This window comes from Rattus rattus, chromosome 1 (genome assembly GCF_011064425.1).
Source record: "Rattus rattus isolate New Zealand chromosome 1, Rrattus_CSIRO_v1, whole genome shotgun sequence".
Classification (NCBI taxonomy): domain Eukaryota; kingdom Metazoa; phylum Chordata; class Mammalia; order Rodentia; family Muridae; genus Rattus; species Rattus rattus.
Genome location: NC_046154.1, coordinates 11,607,444 through 11,628,109, shown reverse-complemented (window position 1 = coordinate 11,628,109; position 20,666 = coordinate 11,607,444). Strand labels below are relative to the sequence as shown.

The following is a 20,666-nucleotide window of genomic DNA, read 5'->3' as shown; positions in this document are numbered from 1 at the left end:
GCAAGTCCCACCACAGCAGGGTGGGACCTCGACAGACTGGTTCAGGAGACACGAAGAGGCCAAGCCAGCCTAAAAGTTTATTACAGGTGTGTGATGGGGTGGATGCCACGTGAACATCCAAGTGTGGCAGTAAAAGACCCAAGAGAGCCTCTGCCCACCCACCCCTTGGCTCCTCACCTCCCCAGACTTACTCATTACCCTAGGTTAACGTGTCCTGTTTCAGTTGGAGTCTTAGGAAAGCAAATCAATTCCCAATAGTGAACTCGGTGCAGACCTTTCTACCAGGCACACCAGAAGAGTGTCACCACACACTCCTACTGGGTGGAGGACATCAGAACCCACACTCATGATCCACGGTCCGGCTGTACAACCCCACCCACCCCTCTGTGTGCGGAGAGCGGCAGGCTCTCTGACCCACATGGCACAGCTCAGTCAGGGAGCGGGCCGTCACGCAGTGGAGCACAAGGTCAGTTCCTGGGCAGCGCAAAAGATCGAGGTGGAGCACGTGGTGACTTCTTCGGCGATCACAGCCAACACTTGGCTAAGAGCGCTGAGCAGGAACTAGGGCAAAGAGGGGTGCTGAGTGCCACAGAGGCTGTCCTGCCGCTGGGAGGGAGGGCAAAGCCACAGGCCCACTAGGCATTGTATGAAGAGGACGACACACTGCCACCGTGGCCTGTCCAGTTGGTGTGGATGAATTCTCCTGGTTTGGATAAGAGTTCATAGGTGTGGGCCCCAAAGTAGTCCCGTTGAGCCTAGGGGAGGAACGAACGCAGTTGGTCAGGGCGATTCGCAGGTACACAGCCTCAGGAACCAGCCAGGGTAAGGCACCATGCCCTCCCAAGCTCACCTGGATGAGGTTGGCGGGCAGCATCTCATGTCTGTACCCATCGTAGAAGGAGAGGGCGGTTGTGAAGCAGGGCATGGGGATGCCCGCTTGCACCCCGGTGCTGATCACCCGGCGCCAGGAGTCCTGAGCAGAGAGCAGAAGGTCAGCGGCTGGGTTTGCCCCAGAGACACTGAGCTTCTGGTCTCCAGGACAGACTCCAGAGAAATCAATGCTACTAAACGAGACCCAGAGCACACAGCACACCCGTTGCCAACAACGTACCTGGCAGTCGTCGACTGCTGACTTAAAGAAGTCATCGAGCAGTAGGTTCTGAAGTTCTGGGTTTCGCTCAAAGGCATCTTTAATTTTTCCCAGGAATACACTGAAATAGTTTGCAAGAAATCAACCTTAAAGCAAGAGCAGCCAAGCCCCTGGAGATGAGCGCCATGCACTCGCTTGGCAGAGGTGCAGGTCACGGCCCGTGCACCAGAGCCAGCGTGACCTTCCCAGGTAGAGAGCCAATGAGGCGGCTCAGCAGCTTGGTCCGCCACCAAGTCCGACAGTGAGAAAACCAACCCCCAATGGGCTTCTGAGGTCTACACACAACTGTGGCACGTATGTACCACCCTGCACATGGACAGATGGACAGACAGAGAGAATGTGGTGTTGAGTGTGCGTTTTGCATGCATGCCTGTGCACCAGGTGCACACAGTGCCAAAGGAGGCCAGAGAGGGCACCGTACCCCTTGGGACTGGAGTTACAGATGGTTGTGAGCGACCATGTTGGTACAGGGAATTGAACCTGGGTTCTCTGGAAGAGCAGCCAGTGCTCTTAACCACTGAGCCATCTCTCCAGTCCCATAAAAATTATTTAAAAAAAAATTTTTTTAAAGTACAGAGAGTGAGGTGGAGACAGAAGAATCAGTAGTTCAAGGTCAGCCTGGGCTATTTGAGACCACTTCCCCTATCAAACAAAAGGCTCTAGAGTCAACTCCAGGGGATGGGTTAGGTCAAAGTTCCAGAGTGCTCAAGCCCCTCATAAACTAGCCTCGGATTTAATGAATCAGTGACAGGGCTCAGCGGGCAAAGGAGCTGCTGCGAACCCTGAAGCCTCACAAGACAGACAGAAAGGACTGGGGGTGGGGGTGGGGGGAGGTATTCTAACGGGCAGCACCGTGACATTTTATGATGGCGTGCTTGTGCAGACTTTTGGTGCTGGCTAATCGGTTGTGGCATTTCCAGGGATCAAACAGACAAAACAGCAGAAGAAAAGCTCAAATCAAAGAAAGGCTACATGGGATCCTAACAAGATGGACTCTCAGCTCTTGAACCAATTTCCAGACCCAGACCCTCCTGAATGAAAGGGACCTACAGCCTTTTACAAGGGTAACTACACTGCGGTGGGAGAGAATCACACTTTCCGGAGGCTGCCTAATTCTAGGAGTTCCAAGAAGCACTGTGGTTCTCCAGCTAAGGTAGAGGCCTGTGAAGGTCAGGTTTAATGGAGTTTTGGCTCAAGTATGACTCACAGCAGATCCAGCAGCTTCCTAAACTCATCCTGTGGTCATTTCCTTAGTCCCAGAATGCACCATTGGGATGGACATACTTGGGATTTGGCAGAATCCTACAAGTTCTGCTGACCTCCATGCGTGCCTGGCACCTCTCCCTCCCACCCCCAGAGGTCAATCAATCACCCACACAGACGCTGTGCACGGTCTAGCCAGCTCGCGATGCTCGCTGTGATGTCAATGGTCCATGGACTGGGTTCACTGCACTGCCTAGGGAGCACAGCTAAGAAAAGCAGCTCTAAGTGTTCCCGGACTTTCCTAAAGGAGCTGCAATCCAGGGCCCAGAAAGTGCTGTACACATTGTTTCTTGGTGTCCCCCACCCACTGTGCCTGTTCCCTACACAGGATTTCTTTCTCTGTGTAGCCCTGGCTGTCCTGGAACTCAGTCTGTGAACCAGGCTGGCCTCCAACTCAGAGATCCTCCTCCCTCTTTGCTGGAATTAAAGGTGTGTACCACCCCAGCTCATTTTTTTTCTAAACTTGAACCCCAAGTGTTTTAAGGTGTGGACACCTATGCAGAAGGGGGTGCTGCATAAGACAAAAGTGAGCTGTGACAATGTGAGCCACACGGTGGGGAGTACCCAGCAGTCCCAGGTTTGCCTCTTACCTACCTTCGGATAATGCAGCCCCCTCTCCACATCAGGGCAATGCCGCCATAATTGAGGGTCCAGCCAAACTCAGTGGCTGCCTGTCTGAGCAGCATAAAGCCTTGAGCATAGGAGATGATCTTGGAAGCATAAAGGGCCTAGGAAGAGACACCACACCGGACTTCAGAGCTGTGGTTGGTGGAATAGCCACCCACCTCCCAGCTTCATTCCCACCTCCCAGACCCCAGAGCGGGTGATGGACTGGGAAAGGCTAGAAATGAGAACATGGTGGACGGTCTCTTCAGAGCCTACCACAGGCGCCGGGGCGAGGGGCAGTCACCTTACGGATATCCTCCAGGAACGCCTGCTTACTGCCTTCTGGCTGGACCATCTTGGGGCCCTTCAGCTTTCTGCTGGCCTGAACTCGCTCCTCCTTCAGAGAAGACAAGCACCGAGCAAAGACAGCTTCTCCTGGTGGGGAAGGAAGGGGCAGTCAGAATCCCACAGCAGAAGCCAGGGCAGGGTGAGAGAGCCGAGTGCTTTGACCTGGGTTATGGTGAAGGGCCACAAAGCTCTGAACAGTTAATCCACAGCTAAAACTCCAAGTCAGCCTCCTCAAACAAACGCAGGCATTCACCTACAAAGATCACCTCAGGACTCAAGGGGCAGTGTGAGGTGAGAGAGGTAAGGACTGCATGGAACAGCTCAGTATCAGGCCAAGAGAAAACCTCAGTTCTGCACAGAAGACACTGTGGTGAGAGAAGGTTCTGTAAGTCCAAGCTGACCTCACTGTACCGCAGAGGATGGCCTGGGCCCACTGCTCCTCCTGCCTCTGCCTCCCGAGTTCTGGGATTAAATGTGTACGCCTCCACACTCTGCTTTCAAAATGATTTAATTATTATTTCTGTGTTTGCTTTCACGTGTCTACGCATCACTGCTTGCAGTGCCTGAAGAGGCCAGAGGAGGGCGTCAGATCCCTAGAACTGGACGTCAGATCACTACTAGCAACCAGGGAGGTGCTGGGATGCAAACCCAGACCGTCTGCAAGAGCAACAAGTGCTCTTAACCGCTAGGCCGTCTCACTGGCCCCCACGTTTAGCTTTTCTATTTTTGTAAGATTTAATTTTAATTGTGTGTGTGTGTGTATGAGTGTGTATGTGTGTGTGTGTGTGTAGTGTGTGTGTGTGTGTGTGTGAGTGTGTGTGTGTGTGTGTGTGTGAGAGTGTGTGTGTGTGTGTGTGTGAGAGTGTGTGTGTTTGTGTGTGTGTGTGTGTGGGTGTGTGTGTGTGGTGTGGATTCATATACATGAGTGAAAGAGCCCTCAGAGGCCAGGAGTCAGATCTCCCTGGTGCTGGAGGCTGTGATCAACCTGCTATGGGTGCTGAGCCGCCAACCTCTGGGAAAGGAGTGTGTGCTCTCGGTGGCTGAGCTGCCCTGTTTCCTAACATCCTTCCGTACAGCTCACTAGGACATTTAGTATTTTCACAAACCAGTCCTTGTGGCAGACTACTGCTCAATTTATTTAAGACGAGTGAATTTTCTTTTCCTCCAAACAAAGTGGGCTGAATCTCTGGGAACCAACACAGAGTTTTAGTTCGGGGGTGGGGCTGCAGGTCGGGGTGAGGCTACTAGGCACAGCTTGAGAACAGGGCTAGGGAGTGGCTGGCTTGCCCTTACCCAACCGCTTTCCTTCCCTTCAGCATGACTTGACATTTGTAGAAGGAAACTTTGCAAGACAATTATGCAACGGCAAGTGTGGCAAACCCTCCCAGGCGCTTCCGAGTCAGATGGGGACTGCTTCCTCTTTGTGGTAGGGACCCAGTCTCTAAGATCGAGGAGGATGCTTTTGAAGACAGGAACACTAATGCAGAGAGCTGAGTGGGTGGTGGACAGATGCTCTCTGCACTGCTGGATTGGCCCAACTGCAGTCAACTTCCTCCTACCTGGGCAGGACTCACCACGCACTGGTCTCCCACAGGGTGAGGCACGGTAATCATAAAATAGAGAAGGATGGACTGACAGACATCCAAACCCAGAGAACTAATGTTGACTACATAAGCAAAATGTGTTTGTGAACTTCTCTTACTGAACCCATTATTAAAGAAATCTTAGAAAAAGAACAAACAAGCCAAAAAGCTAGGCAGGCCTGCATTCCTGGTACTCAGAAGGCTGAGGAAGATGTTCGCACAAGGCTAACCTGAGCTACTAATCAAGACTGTCTCAAGAATCGACTACACAAAGAAGGTGAGCTATAGTGTACTTACATATAATAAATAAATAAATAAATATTTAAAAGGGGGCTAGAGAGATGGCTCAGTGGTTAAGAGCCCCGACTGCTCTTCTAGAGGTCCTAAGTTCAAATCCCAGCAACCACATGGTGGCTCACAACCATCTGTAATGGAATCTGATGCTGTCTTCTGGTGTATCTGAAGACAGCTACAGTGTACTCATGTATATGAAATCAATAAATCTTTAAAAAAAACAACGAAGAAGGCGGAAGGCACAGCATTACCGATGAGGGTGACGGGCATGCCGTACTCCAGCGCGGAGATGGCCGTCCACTTCCCAGTGCCCTTCTGCCCTGCACTGTCCCGGATCTTTGGTAAGAGCTCTTTGCCATCAGTGTCCTGGAACTTGAGAATGTTAGCAGTGATCTCAATCAGGAATGAGTCCAGCTCTGTCTTGTTCCAGTCTTCAAACGCCTACGCAGAGGAGAAAGCCCGGTGAGCGGGTTCTGTGGGCAGCCTGGCTCAGCTGATACATCGCTTCTGTATGTAGTTGGTGCCCTCACTGCACCGAGAGCACATGGGGCCAGCAGCCCCTCCTCCTGGTGGCCCATGGAGTCCAACTTCCCGGGTCAGGCAGTTGTGTTGAGTATCTGCCTGGTTGACTTCTTTTTTTTTTTTTTTTTTGGTTCTTTTTTTTTTCGGAGCTGGGGACCGAACCCAGGGCCTTGCGCTTCCTAGGCAAGCGCTCTACCCCTGAGCTAAATCCCCAACCCCCTGGTTGACTTCTTACCACTGGGACTGGACTCTCTCCTTGGAGCCAAACCTCTCACTTTATCTGGGCCTATGCACAATCTCACCTTCTTGTCCTACATAAACCCCACCTCTTGGGCACAGTTCAGTGGTGGACGATGAGGGCTTTTTTCCCACTTCCTTTTGGTTTTTGAGACAGGGTGTCTCTGTGTAGCCCTGGCAGTCCTGGAACTCACTCTGTCGACCAGGCTGGCCTCAAACTCAAGAGATCCACCTGCCTCTGCCTCTGCCTCCCATGTGCCTGGATCAAAGGTGTGTGCCACCATGGCTGTCTGACCGTGAGGAAGTGTGGGGAAAATGCTTGTGCTTCCCCACTGGGATGAACTTTAAAAAATATCCATACGTAGCACTGCATATAAGGCCCACAAAGGTCAGAAGGACATGACCGGATAGGTTCTCACCAGTCTTCTGTAGGCTGAGTGTATATACCAAGTGCTCTCAACTGCTGAGCCCCCCACTTGGTCAACAAAGCCAGCTACTTCCTGTATGGAGCAAAGGTAGGAACAAGAAGACTGGGAAGGGCTGTGAGGCAGAGTCCTTGCCGACCACGCCTAAGGCCAGTCCCTGTGTCCCACGGTGAGGGACAGATCCGAGGTCACACACGGAGCCTGACAAAGCATGACTGATGACTACGTGGCTGGCTATCACACTTTATGACGTTATTACCAGGGCTTCCCTTACATTAGGCAGAGTCCATGTGGGCCAGCAGACAGCCAGGCGAGCAGGAAGGAGGAAGGGTTAATTGTCAGTAGCAAGCTCCCTGTCTGAGTGGCGATTACCCAGGCGGACGCAGGACTTACCTGAGCCATCTCCTCATGCCGCATGCCCAGAACATCCTTCATCAAGTGGTAAGCCTCGCAGATCAGCTGCATGTCACCATACTCTATCCCGTTGTGCACCATCTTCACAAAGTGCCCGGCCCCCTCGTCCCCCACCTGTGTGGCGATAAACAAGCGTCATCAGAGAAGTCTCAGCAGACCGAAAGACGACTTCAGAAAAATAGCATGAGAAAACAGTGTGATTTCACAGGACCTTCCCAACACACCCAAAGCCTTTACCCATCCCTACTCCCCAGCCGAGGCTAAGTCTCCACAGTCTTGGGCTGGAGCGATGGCTCAGCGGTTAAGAGCACTGACTGCTCTTCCAGAGGTCCTGAGTTCAATTCCCAGCAACCACATGGTGGCTCACAACCATCTATAACAGGGATTCAATGCCCTGTTGTGTCTGAAGGCAGCTACAGTATACTCATTTAAATACAATAAATAAATCTTTAAAAAAAAAGTCTCCATGGTATTTTTCCTAGATACAAATGTAATACAATTGTTCTGACTGCTGCTGAGGGTAAAATGACCTTCTATCAAGGTCTGGCCTTGGCCTTTTAAACGCAGAAGTGCATTCTCTGATGGTCCCATCCCTGGCAAGGTCATCTGTAGGATGTAGCCAGCTAATCAGTTAGCCATGGGGAATTTGAGGAGGGTCTTTCGGCTGTGCTGCTCTGGGTACCCTGTCTAGTGGACAGGGAGATGGAACGAGTCAGCAGAGTCAAGCCCAGCTCAGCTCCAGGCTTACGTCACATGCAGTTACTTCCACAGCAGGGCACTTGGGAGTCTGTCCTGGCAGTCACAGCCCACGCTGACCACTACGACCTTTCTATCAGAGGCTATCTCCCTTTAGCACTGACCTGCCCCTTCTGGTTTGGACACTAACTGTGCAGTATGAGGACATCTTACATCCCCTTCCTGTCACTCCAGATGTGAATGAGCCAAGGCTCGCCCACTTTTAGTCTCTACACTATTTACCCTAATGACCTGACCTCACGCCTGAAGGTCATAGGAGTCAACTGTGGCTGAGTCCAGGTTCTATGTGCAAGCAGGCTTTTCCTTTTGACCGTCCTAGAGGGAGGTAGATGGAAGCTGCCGTCACTGCACTCTAACAGTAGTCTGACACCAGGGAAGGGCACTGGCCCCTGGGGAAAGGCAGCCACCGAAGCTGGCAGGTTTGGGGAGAGCGTCCTTCGCTCCTGCCCACATGCCTGGGGCTTATGCTTCCCTGCTTTCATCAGACAGATTACTAAATAGTAAGGTGAGCACATGAAAACAGCAGGTACAGAAGAGGGGAGCTGGGTGTGGTGGTGCACAGGTCTGTAATTCAGGAGACGCACTAGCTGTTGGGGATACAAGAGGGCTCAGCAGGAAAAGGCGCTTGCTGCCAGGCCTGAAGACCTGGGTTTGAGTCCAGCACCCACATGATGGAAGGAGACAACCAGCTCCTACTGTCCTCTCACCTCCACATGCAGCTGCTTCTGTCTCCCATGCATATACGCCAGAGAGACAAATATTAATCAGAGAGAGACAGAGAGACAGACAGGCAGGCAGGCAGGCAGGCAGGCAGGCAAGAAAATGCAAGAGGAAGAGGAAGAAAAGGGAAACAAGAAAATAAATTTGAAGGAAGAAAAAGAGGAAGAAAAGCTGGTGAGAAGAGAGATTACCCAGTTCAGCTATTTCTCAGATAAGCCTTCCTGTAGAGATCTATCCTAGGCCACACTACTGGTTAACAAAAAACACTAACGGCAGCTCTTGCCTCCCTAGGCCGATGCGCTTTTCAATCCATGCTACTGTCTGAAGGGATTGTGCTTATTCTCACAGCAGCACCAAACAGGAGGGAAAGTGCCTATGGCCAGATTCCTGAGCTTTGGTGAACACCTAAACCCGAAACCCAGGCTATGCAAAGATTCTTCCATCCAATGGCCTGAGGCATCTCTCTGACAGGACAAGGTGGCTAGCCCACTCTAACTCCTGCATCCCTGATGGGACAAGGTGGCTAGCCCATTCTAACTCCTGCATCCCTGATGGGACAAGGTGGCTAGCCCACTCTAACTCCTGCATCCCTGATGGGACAAGGTATCTAGCTCACTCTAACTCCTACCTCCTCTGGCCTTGAAGGAAACAGCTACAGAGACATCTCCCTTCCCTTCTTCACTTCTGCTCCTATTTATGGCCGTCTTTTTTTTAGCAGGGCAGAGGAGCTGCCTCTAACACAGTAAGGCCCAGGCCCTTAAGGGCTGGCTCAGGTACAAGGGCATTAAGACAGACAGGCGTGTACTTCAGGTACAAGCTGGGACAGAGACTTAAGGCGGAGAGGCTCACAGCACAGAGCTAACCACTGGGACCAAAGTGTTCTTTCTCCAGCTGTGCACTCGTCAAAGGGTAGCCCAGAACTTGCCCAGTCACAGCAGGGTTCTCCGGTTCCTACTTTTGCAGCGATGGCCTGGAAGATCGTCTTGATGTGGGGCCTGCGTGAAAGGGAAGTAGAGTTCAGCTGACAGAAGGCTGGAGCTCTCTCAGGTCATGCTCACACATCACTCAGATTTGGAGTGCTAAACTTTCCAGACACTCTATAGTCTGACTGTTGACAAGCGTGCACCACCCACCCTGTGTGGGCCTCGGAGTGGACAACACCTGAGTCGACTCACAAAGGAGACAGCAAGGCAGAAGCACCAGGGAAGCACCGAAGAGCGAGGGGCGTGGCTCAGCAGTAAAGTGCACACCTATCATGCACGAGACCTGGGGTCCATCCCCAGCACCTCACTGACTCCCTCAGAACAGGGAAGAATCTCCCACCACTTTTTGAGGACAAGCTATGATGCAAACCAAGCCATTCAAGAACACCTGAGGGACACTCTCACCGTCTGGATGTCTGTCACCAGGTACAACATGGTCCTGCACATCTGGATCAGAGAGAAGCCAGGACTGTGCGGTACTCTCAGAGAGGCGCTCGTCTGGAGCAAACCAACTCTTATCTCATCCCACCTCACTGGCAGCTCAGAGGAACCCTTAAGGCGTTCTCCTCACGAGCCTCCCTCCACCAAGCAAAGCTACCTCTTCCCAAGAGCGTTCGGTACAGACCCCGAGACCTGACGCCTGCAGCGTCGATGCTTAGGACTGCACTAAGGAAGCTATGCCTTAAGCTCCCAAAGGTCAGCAATCCGTCTCTGCCGGGACAGCGTGAGAGAGGGGGAGGACACACAGACATGATGCGAGAGTACAGGATCTAGATGAGACGTGCCCAAGGCCTCCCAGCTCTAACCTTCTACCTCACCCACACCCAGCTGGTCGGTGCTGAAATCCGTGGTGCTGAGGAACTTACCAGGCCTCTTTGTTCCCTCCTGGCATGAGGGATGGCCCATACCGAGCCCCTTCCTCACCACCACTGACTCCACTCCCCACGAACAAGATGCCCTTGGCCTTGAGGTCCTGGCATCTTCTCTAAAAGAGAGAAAAACAGTTTCAGGATTTCCTCATAAAATAAATTTTGATGAATGGAAGGAGGTGCAAGAGAGAACTCACATTTGTGAGTAAATGACCCAAGGACAGCCAGCCATTCCAGACAGTTTATACGTTCAGTGTTGCAGTTCAAAAGAAGTAAGAACTAGAGTCCTATAATTTAAACAAAGGAGGCTACAAGAGGAGGATTACAGGTAAAAATTCCTGTAAAACATTTTAAAGAAAAACTTGATTGAGACATCTACACCATCCCTGAGGGTGATTCCTGAATGCATGACCCCATCTTGATGGAAAGGCCTTATAGGGCAAAGTGCAGGGAAGAGGTCCAGTGGGAGACTTACCGCAGTTTCACACGTTAGACCATGTGACTTGCTCTGGCATGGCACCGTAAGGGCCGTGACTCTGACCATGCGGCACAGCGGCAGCAGGCCATGCGTTGTAGGAGGTGGAAATCATGCGAGAAGCCCTGAGCCTGCTGTGTCTAAGCCATCGTCTCCTGAGTTATACCCCCACGCACTGGAGTCTCAGCCAGCCAGTGTCTGACAGAAACCCGCTGAGATTCAGCCAGGACCAGTCCCCAAGGATCACAAGACAGTTCACTCTTTGTCACATGGACAATGCTATTCGCATTTCTTTCTAGAATGTTCCCAAGGCCTGAAAGAATCTAGACTGAGGGACACTTACTGTCGTATCCCGGTATTCAGAATTTCCTCCATCAATGATGATGTCACCGGTGTCCAGCAAGGGTACCTGTAAACAAACACGGCCTTAGGGTGGGGACCAAAGGCAGAAATAAAACATGCCTTGGCCACTAAAACCAAAAGTAACCCCAAATAAACAGTGGGAAGGAAAGCAGTCACTAAGCGCACCTTAAGTTTGTGACTACCTAACCCCGTCAGACCCCGCCACAGCACTGTCGCTCCTTCTCCTCCATCCCTCCTCACCTGAGGCAGGGTCTAACTGTGCAGCCCCGCCTGCCTCTGCTTGGCTTTCCCCTTCACTGCTCAGTGTCCCCTTCCAGAGCTGCACTGGAGAGGACGTTAGTACTTTCCTAGGTTGAAGAAAAGTCAGCCAGCCTCCCGTCCTGTGTGGGAGGTAGCGGTGGGCAGCGCGGCCTCCTGCAGCACGAGGCTCAGGATGGTCTTTACTCAGAGCCCTTCCTTTCCAAGCCTCTTACTCAACAGTAGTGTGCTGGCTACAGTTTCTCCTGCCTTCGATGCCAGTCCCAAACACAGCACTCTGCCTGCGGTACTGTGACCCTCCCTCTGCGATCACAGCTACGTCTACATCAGTTCTACATCGGTGCCTCGCTTTACTCCACAGGGGGCTGTACAGCTACTTCTGAGAACCTAAATAAACTCTTCCTGTCCCCTTTGTTCATAAGTACAGTTTTTCTTCCAAAGATATTCTTTTTTCTTTTTTTAAAGATTTATTTACTTTATGTATGTGAGTACACTGTAGCGGTCTTCAGACACCAGAAGAGGACATCGGATCCCATTACAAATGGTTATGAGCCACCATGTGGTTGCTGGGAATTGAACTCAGGACCTCTGGAAGAGCAGTCAGTGCTCTTAACCACTGAGTCATCTCTCCAGCCCCCAAGATATTATTTTTAAAAAATATTATGTGTATGTGTATTTGTGTGTGAATGTTTGCCTCTTGTGTGCATTCCCATGGAGGCCAGATGTTGGAGGCCTTAGAGCTGCCATTACAGATGGTTGTGAGCCACCATGTGATGCTGGGAACTAAACTCAGGACCTCTGGAAGAGCAGCCAGTGCTCTTAACCGCTGAGCCATCTCTCCAGCACCTCTGGAGATGGTCTTATTAAAGCCAACAAATTGATACAAGGTTGCCAAATAAAACAACTGTATGAGAACTGTTACTTTTAGGAGTATGAAGAAAGAAAACTCATGTCTCAATAAAACCCAGTGTGGACACTAAGGCTGACTATGGCCTGGCACTAGACATTGAAGACATTGATAAATATGACAGTCAATATTGCAGGACACCAGGGCTGGGGTCACAGCTCAGTGAAATTGTGTGCTCTGAAGCTGAAAGGCCCTGGGTTCTTTTCCTCAGGACCAAAACGAAAACAGAAAACACAGGCAGGCATGGTGGCTGGTGCTTGCAACCTAGCACTAAGGTTGAGGAGGAAGGATTATCATGACCTACCCCAGTTCCTAGTAAGGACCAGGCCGGTGAGAACGAGGCAGGTGGTGGTACACACCTTTAACCCTAGCACTTGGGAGGCAGACGTGTAGGCATAATGTTACTGTGCACTGTGTAAAGGTTATCCTTGTTTCAAAGGCTGATTTCTGGGACCCCATATCTGGTTGCAATCCTTATTCTGAGAACCTCCTTCTCAATGTTGAGTAAGCATCGCTCCCCCCCAACTATTCCCTGATTGGTCAATAAAGAAGCTGATCAGCCAATGACTGAGCAGGGTGGAAAATAGGGCTGGACTTCCTCCCAGCCAGGGATAAGGGAGAAGGAGAGAGAGGAAGTGGGTGTTCGCCTGGAGGAGGAGAAGGTCCAGGAGACACCATGAGAAAACACCTGGGTCAGAGAGAGCCAGGTCAGCACTAAAATCCACGTACTTCAGGCCGGGAGGTAGAGAGATTAGCTTAGAGGATTAAAATAGAGTAACACTGATCAATTGTTTTCCCTTAGAGCTGTCAAATAAACATAACGGTTCCGTCTCAATTACCTGGGAGCTAGCCGGGTTAAAAGGAAAACTACAACACTCCTAAGTTTGCACTAACACAGAGGCAGGCAGATCTGTGAGTCTGAAGTCACCCTGGTCTACAGCACGAGTTCCAGGACAGCCTGAGCTGCAAAGTGAAACCCTGACTCAAACCTGCCCCACAAATAAAAGGCATCCCTACACCCACAACAACACAGTAACACGCTATCTCAAAAATAAAGGAAAAAAATAAAACAAGCAAAACAGAAAGCAGCGGGGTGTGGCCTAGGGTGCTTGTGTTTCCCCGTCATGCACAAGGCTCCACGATGGGCTCCGGAGCCAGGGGGACCACAATGGGAACGCGGGGCACACACACCAGGACCCACAGACTGCCCAATAAAAACAGACTGTAAGATGACTACTGCTCAAATGCTATTACTCTTCACGAACTCTGACTGAAATGTACTCAGTGTCCTGGAACTATGACCACCCAAGAGTATACCATTGTGGGCCAACGAGATGGCTGGCTGGCTCAGTGTGGGAAGCAGTTGTTGGACAAGCCTGGTGTCCCAAGCTTGAAGAACTTGAGGACCAGAGCAAAGGCTGAGGAGAACTGACTCCACATAGTTGTCCTCTGACCTGCACTTGCATGCTCCTGTGACCTCACGCTATAGTAATAAAAATAAACCCCTGGGTCAGTGGGAAAGCTCAGCAGGTAGAGGCCCCTGCCACCAAGCCGCACACCCTGAGACCCTGAGTTCTTTCCACAACCATATGGTGGAGGTAAAGGACCAACTCCCACAGAAAAGTCCCTGTGACTCCCACGTCCAATGTGTCATTGCCCCCACAAAAATACTAAATAAATAAAAGTGTGGTTTGGCTGAGATGTTGGGGGTTGAAAGGCCCTCAGTTAAAAATAAAAACCCATTCATACAAAAAAAAAAAAAAAAAGTGTGGTTTGGTTTGGTTTGGTTTTAAAATAGGAGCTAGTGAGATGGCTCAAGGGTTAAGAGCACTGGCTGCTTTTGGAGAGGACCTGAGTTCAATTCCCAGCAACCACATGGCAGCTCACAATTGACTACAAACTCCAATCCCAAGGAATCTGTCTGACTCTCTTCTGGCCCCCTCAGGAACTGTATATGGTGCAGTTACACACTCAGGCAAAACACTCATTCGTATAAAATAAAATGAAAAAAAAAAAATAAAAGCTTTCTAGAAAACTATAGCTTGGTAGTGCTGGTACCCCTCGCCTTTAATCCCAGCAGTCGGGAGGCGGAGGCAGGCGGATGGATCTCTGTGAGTTTGAGGCCAGCTTGGTCTATCTACAGGGTGAGTTTCAGGAAGGCCTAGGCTATACAGAGAAACCCTGCCTTGAAAAACTAAGACCAAAATACTATTCCATAAGTGCCAGTCAAGCCAGCCAAGACTGAAACATTTAAGCATTTTATCAGAGCGGGTCACTTTGTACCCAGAAAGTGAAAATCAACATGGCAGAAGTGAGACAGGGAGAGGGAGGAACGGACACAAGCTCTGAGTTGTCAGCGGCATCTGAGAACGGAGCTGGCCTTACTAGTTTCTCGATGAAATCATCCACTGCTTGCCCAGCCTTCACGAGCAGTATGACCCGGCGGGGCTTCTTCAGCTTGGAGACCATGTCCTTTAAGGACTGAGCACCAATCACTTTGGTTCCCTTCGCCTCTTTGGCCAAGAAGTCATCAACTTTGGAGACGGTCCTATTAAAAGCACAGACCTGGAGGACAAAAGGCCTGTCAGAGGACCTGGCACACACATGACCCTCAAGTGGTGGATCCAGCAACACAGAGAGGTCTATTCCATCCAATTCTAGAGAGCTGACCTGCCTTCTCTTTTTAAGTGCCAGGTGATCCCTGCAAAGTTCCGTCACAGCAGAGAACGGAAGGAAAGGTCCTTTGCCACTTGTTGCTTATCAAGTTGAACCTGTTACTACTGCCCAGTCCTTTGTCCCTGGTAATCCTGGCACCTAAGACATGCTACTATTTAGAAAGGACATTCAGAGACCACTAGCAGGAGGATCCTCTAACCCTGGACTCAGAAGGCTGAGATGGGAGGACGCTGAGTCTCCAGGGTAGCAACACTGGGAGATGAGATGCACAGAAAATGAAACTCTCATCTTCACTTACCCCAAGTCTTGCTAGTCAACTGAGCTAGAGCCTCCAGGATCCGGGTCCTTTCCATCTGTGGTTCTCAGCCTTCCTAATGCTGCAACCCTTTAATAGACATCTTACATCGTGATGACCCCCCCCAATCATAAAACTATTTTCGTAACTACTCCATAACTGTAATTCTGCTAGTATTATAAACCGTAATGTTGAGAACCACTGCTTTTATATTTATTTCTATCCAAAGAGGCTCTTCCTTTAACTACAGAGACAGCACAACTAAAGCAGAAATTCTTCTACAAAGACCAGTAAGCAACAACAGGGCTTACTGAGGGAGAAGCTCTATCAGATCCCTTGAGATCTCTGAAAAACAAATGACCGATCGCAAGGGAAGGCGGCCTGTCCTCACTACTTACCACAAACCCATGATCATTCATATTCAAAATTAAGTTCTGGCCCATGACAGCCAGTCCAATCAGTGCAATGTCAGCTCTGAAATGCCAGAAGGAAAAAAAAAAAAACAAACAAAGGATGTTAGTGTTAGTTGGTCGCTTTTAGGAGGACAGGTAGCCTGCACCCTTTTCTTCTGCGCACGCACCACATACACCTGGGATCGGCTGCACCCTGCACCTCACAGTTCCAAGGAAGTTCCTTTTAAAGGGCGTCCGGGCACACGAAGCCACTAATGCCCTGCCCCTGCCCCGTAATTCCTGATGGCCTGGCCAGCAGAAGGGGCGTGGGCCGTGCCCCACACAGAGCGGATTCCTTCCCTCGAGTCCCTCGCAGCCGCAAGCTCCCAAGAAGGGGCGGCCGAGCTTGCGCTGCCCAAGGCGGGGATCCTGAGGTGCAGGGGTCAGGGCTGAGCGAGGAGACCCAGGCGACCCCCGGGATTGAGGAGAGCAGAGATACGACTGAGTAGAGCCCCGCCATCACCATGCTCAGCCCCGGAAGTCTCCCCGGCCCAACTGCGCGTGTGGGTCACTCACTGGGCCATGGCGGCGGTAGACAGAGCAGATCCGAGGAGGAAGAAACACGAAAGACTGAGCGCTCCGAGGGAAAGTGCTGTGAACTCCGGCTCCCGGCGCCTCAAGAGGCTTACTGAGACACCGGCCAATCAGAAGCCAGAGGTGGGGCGATGCCCACACGCTACTGGCTCTCTGCAGCGCCTGTTATACCACCTGAGGGCAAACGGACCCGCCCACCCCCGGGGCCAGATCTGTAGAGCGCCGAGTAGTCGATGGCACCTTGAGCAGGAGAGGAGCATTTAAAGGGATTTTGTAAGTGTTCTAACGGAACCCGCACACGATCCCTCTCGTCGGTGCAGGAGCTCGGGTCTGCAGCTCCGCCATGAAAGAGAAGACCCTGGGTTCGGTGTCTCGCTAACGCAGTAACTCCGGTTAGATCACACATTACAATTTACCAAGCCCACAGGCGCTCTTGATCCCTGTTTCAACTCTGAGACAAGAATCAAGTCTGTCCTACCTGTGGGAACCCAAAGTGGTCAGTGTGCACCATTTTTGCAGATCGAGAAACAACGGTGCACACTAAGGCCCAAGTAGAGAGCCACGCGGGTGGTCAGTGTGCACCATTTTTGCAGATCGAGAAACAACGGTGCACACTAAGGCCCAAGTAGAGAGCCACGCGGGTGGAAGTAAATCCCATTCCACAAAGTTGGCTTCTGATCTCCACTGCAGCAGTGGCGCGAGCGCCCACACGCACAGAATGAGAAAAAGAGGAACGGAGGAGAGGCTCGAGGGTTTTTTGGTTTTCGTAATTATTTACTTTATTTTATGTGTATGTGTTTGCCTGCATGTATGTCCGTGTACCTCGTGCGTGGCTGGTGCTCGGGAGGTCAAGAAGAGGGCGTCGGATCACCTGGTAACAAAACTGGAATAAAGTTATTTATTGTAAAGGTAGTGGAACACAAGTACTCATCTCTACCCTGTTTCCTCAGCCCCACTACATTGTAAATACTGAGTTTCCGGCTCCGGAGTAGGTCTAGAGTGCTGTTTCGCCTGCTGGTCCAACACATTTTAGTTTCAATTTACTTTCCCACTCAGACTCAGGCGTTGGTGTGTTGCATCTACACCCCTCTCTCTCCCTACGAGTGTTTATCATGACCTTCAATGAATTCCCTTTATCTTTTGTAAGTTTTGCACACATAGGCATAATGCTTGATGTCAAATGAAAAGACTGGTTTGTACCAGCTTCTTGGATTTTTTTTTTTCTCACTCCAGTATTATGAATCAAACGGTACGTTTTGAGCATTCTAGACTAGTGCTTTGCCCTTGAGCCACATCCCTTGCCCTGCCCTCTCAGTCTCTCTCTCTCTGTTTCTCTCTTTCTCTCTCTCTCTGATAGGTACCTGATGTCCCCACTCCTCCCCAACTCAGTCAAATTTGCCTCAGCTCTGAGCTGGTCAGACCATTATTTCCAGAACAAGGGAGTACCAGGTAGGAGCTGCCCCTGGAAGATTTTTTTTTCTTTTTTTCAGAGCTGGGGACCGAACCCAGGGCCTTGCGCTTGCTAGGCAACCCCGATTTTTTTTTTTTTTTAAATGAGAAAATCCTGGGGGTTTTTTTGTTTTTTTGTTTTTTTTGTTTTTTTTTTAATTGAACTTTATTTACATTTCAGATGTTATCCCCTTTCCTGGGAGATCCTTGAGAGTCAGCCTGTTGTCCAGCGTGTACAAGGCCCTGGGTGGGAGTGGGAGTGGTCAAGTTTCCAAGTTAATGCTTTGCTTTGATTATTTATTTTGACAAGTTCTCAATCCACAGCCCTGGTTTCCAGGCCTTTGAATATGTTGTGGTGTTGAAGCTTGAACTTCTGTACTAGTCAGGGTTCTCTAGAGTCACAGAAATTATGGAATGTTAAGGGAAATTATTACATTAATTATTACTACATATTAAGGGAAATTATCGGAATGACTTCCAGTCTATAACTAATCCAAGATGGGCAGCTGTGAATGGGAAGTCCAAGGGTCCAGTAGTTGCTCAGTCCCACGAAGCTGGGTGTTGTAGCTGGTCTTCTGTGTAAGCTGGAATCCAGTCCTGGCAAGTAAGAGCAAGCAGGCGAAGAAGAACTGTTCTGTTGTCCTTATGCAGGCCTCCAGCAGAGGTGTGGCCCAGATTAAAGGCATGTACCACCAAGCCTGTGGATTTGGAACTTGCTCTGTCCCAGGCTGGCCTTGAACTCAGAGATCTGCTAGCCTCTGTCTCTTGGGATTAAAGGCGTGTACTTACTACCTTGCCTGGGCCTAAGCCTTTTTCATGGCCACTATGCCTCAAGATCTGGATCAAAAGCCTGTGTCCTCCAGCCTCAAGATCTGAATCATAGGTGAACCCTCCCATTTCTGGATTGTAGTTCATTCCGGATGTGGTCAAGTTGACAACCAGGAATAGCGATCACAAAGTATTTTCATTATTTTGAGACTAGGTCTCGCTTTGTAGCCCAGGGTGGCCTCAGACTCCTGCAGTCCTCCTGCCTCTCGGCCTTCCCAGTGCTGAGACAGCAGACATGTACCATAAAGTTCAGCCTTATGTTTTTACAGAATATGCCCAGTCTCGGCACTGTAAGTCTACAGTTGAGGCCTCCCCAGTCCAGGGCCATGCAAAGACAATATAATTATTGTAGTTATTGTCCAGTCCCTCCCTCCCCTTTTGCTTATTGTGTGTGCTTGTCTGTGTGTGGGTCTGGGCACACGTGTGGTAGTATGACTTGCAGGAGCCAGAGCCATGCTCCCCTACCGTGTGGTTCTTGGGATCAAACGCAGGTCATTGGGCTAGCAGCAGGCGCAGCAGGCACTCCTCCCCGCCCCCTTCCCCAGAGCTGAGGAGCTGAGGACTGAACCCAGGGCCTTGCGCTTTCTAGGCAAGCACTCCACCACTGAGCTAAACCCCAATCCCTACAGTGGGCACTTCTACAGTGAGTTATGTCACTGACTCTAGCCTTAGCTACTGTGATTTTGGTTTTGTTCGTCTAGTTTATGTGTATGGGTATGGGCAAGTGCTGTAGGCTCCTGAGAAAAACCAGAAGGTGCTGGAGTTGTGGGCTGTTGTGAGCTCCTAACATGGCTGCTGGGATCCAAACTCCTGTCCTAGCGAGAGCAGGATGTGTTCCCAGCCATCAAACAATCTCTTCAGCCACAGTTACTAATCTTTGTTTTTTTCTTTGTTTGTTTGTTTGTTTGTTTTTGCTTGTTTTTTTTAGGCAGCATCTTACTGGATAGCTCAGGCTGGCTTCAAATTTGCAATCCCCAACTCCACCTCTAAGGGTTACCAGCTTGTGCCACAACACCTAACTCTTAGGCCTTCTTAACTCCAATGGGCCACAGACCATGGTAGGCATATCAGGGAGGAGCTTCGCTGGCCGGCTCTCCCTGGAGGACTAGAACACTTTGCAGTTACTGCTGTACTGGATGCCACCACCACAAGCTGGTTTCGGCATGTTAGCCTTATAGCAAATAAGGAGAAACCCTGGCTCAGAACATCTCGGAGAAGGCTTCACGGAGATGAGAATAGCCCTGCACTGGTTCTCAATAGACCTCAGGTGGTGACCGTAGGCTCCTGCCTGTTTGCCACCTTCCCAGGACAAAGTTCTGCGGTCCCAGTTGCAGAGGATCTGGTGCCTTTCTCTGGCCTCTGTGGGCACTGCACACACGTGACACACAGACATATATGCAGGCAAAGCATCTGTACATTCAAGTACAAGTAACATATAGTTTTGAAGTTAGGGAAAACAAACCATTCTTCATCCTGTGTGTGCTCAGCGAAGTGACTTTCCCAGCCAGTTAGTGGTGGAACTGAACTTTAACCCTGGGCCCAGCGGGGACCAAGTCCTGGATTCCTCTTTCTTAACAGGATCAGCATGACATGGTCATGCCTACTTATAACTTGTGAAACTGGCTACGTCTGTGTATCAGAGAATTTAGTTGACTTCAAATGGAAGGCTGCCTTGACTTTCTCAGTGAGGAGTTTGGGAGACAGCCGCCTGTGTGAAGCAGGGCTAAGAGAGCCCTGCCCTGGTGACGGGCATACCTTTCAACTTACTTCAACTTCTTCCTCCTCCCCTGGGCTTACTTCCAACAGAGGATTGCCACTACATTTTGTTGCAGGGACGGATTGATTACTCTAGTCTGAGATTTAATAAGGAAGAAATTATGCTGAGTCAAAGTGACTAAACGTCTGGACTTCCTTAAGCCACCACTGAACAGAAATTACTCTATGCACACATATTTAGGTATCAAATAGCTATTTTTCTTATTCACCATTGCTAGCCCATACTTGAATGGTCCAGGGTTTTTGTTGTTTTGTTTTGTGTTTTTGTTATTGTTGTTTATGTTAAGGTACTAAGGAGAAAGTACTGATTCCCGGAGATGTTGGAAAACTATAGGAGAGTGACCTGAGAGAGAGACCAAGGCCAGAGGGACACTGGTCACACTGACAAGTGGGCTGTATGTAATACTTAAAACTTAATTCAGCTAAAAAAAAAAAAAAAAAAAGTTGGCTTGATGTACCCACTTACATCGAGAAACATCAGAA

At 50.2% G+C, this 20,666-nt stretch overlaps 1 protein-coding gene across 1 annotated transcript; it reads right to left on the bottom strand.

The window, feature by feature from the left end:
* Nucleotides 1-58: 58 nt before the first annotated feature.
* Pgd (phosphogluconate dehydrogenase) lies at nucleotides 59-16,242 on the bottom strand. The gene is made up of 13 exons (XM_032894485.1): nucleotides 16,113-16,242; nucleotides 15,543-15,618; nucleotides 14,559-14,738; nucleotides 10,989-11,054; nucleotides 10,168-10,286; nucleotides 9,244-9,313; nucleotides 6,822-6,956; nucleotides 5,496-5,685; nucleotides 3,324-3,454; nucleotides 3,008-3,141; nucleotides 1,112-1,211; nucleotides 851-973; nucleotides 59-755 (listed from the first exon to the last, which is right to left on the bottom strand). The coding sequence occupies exons 1-13, from the start codon at nucleotides 16,118-16,120 to the stop codon at nucleotides 636-638; spliced, it is 1,452 nt and encodes a 483-aa protein (XP_032750376.1). The 5' UTR covers nucleotides 16,121-16,242; the 3' UTR covers nucleotides 59-635.
* Nucleotides 16,243-20,666: the final 4,424 nt, after the last annotated feature.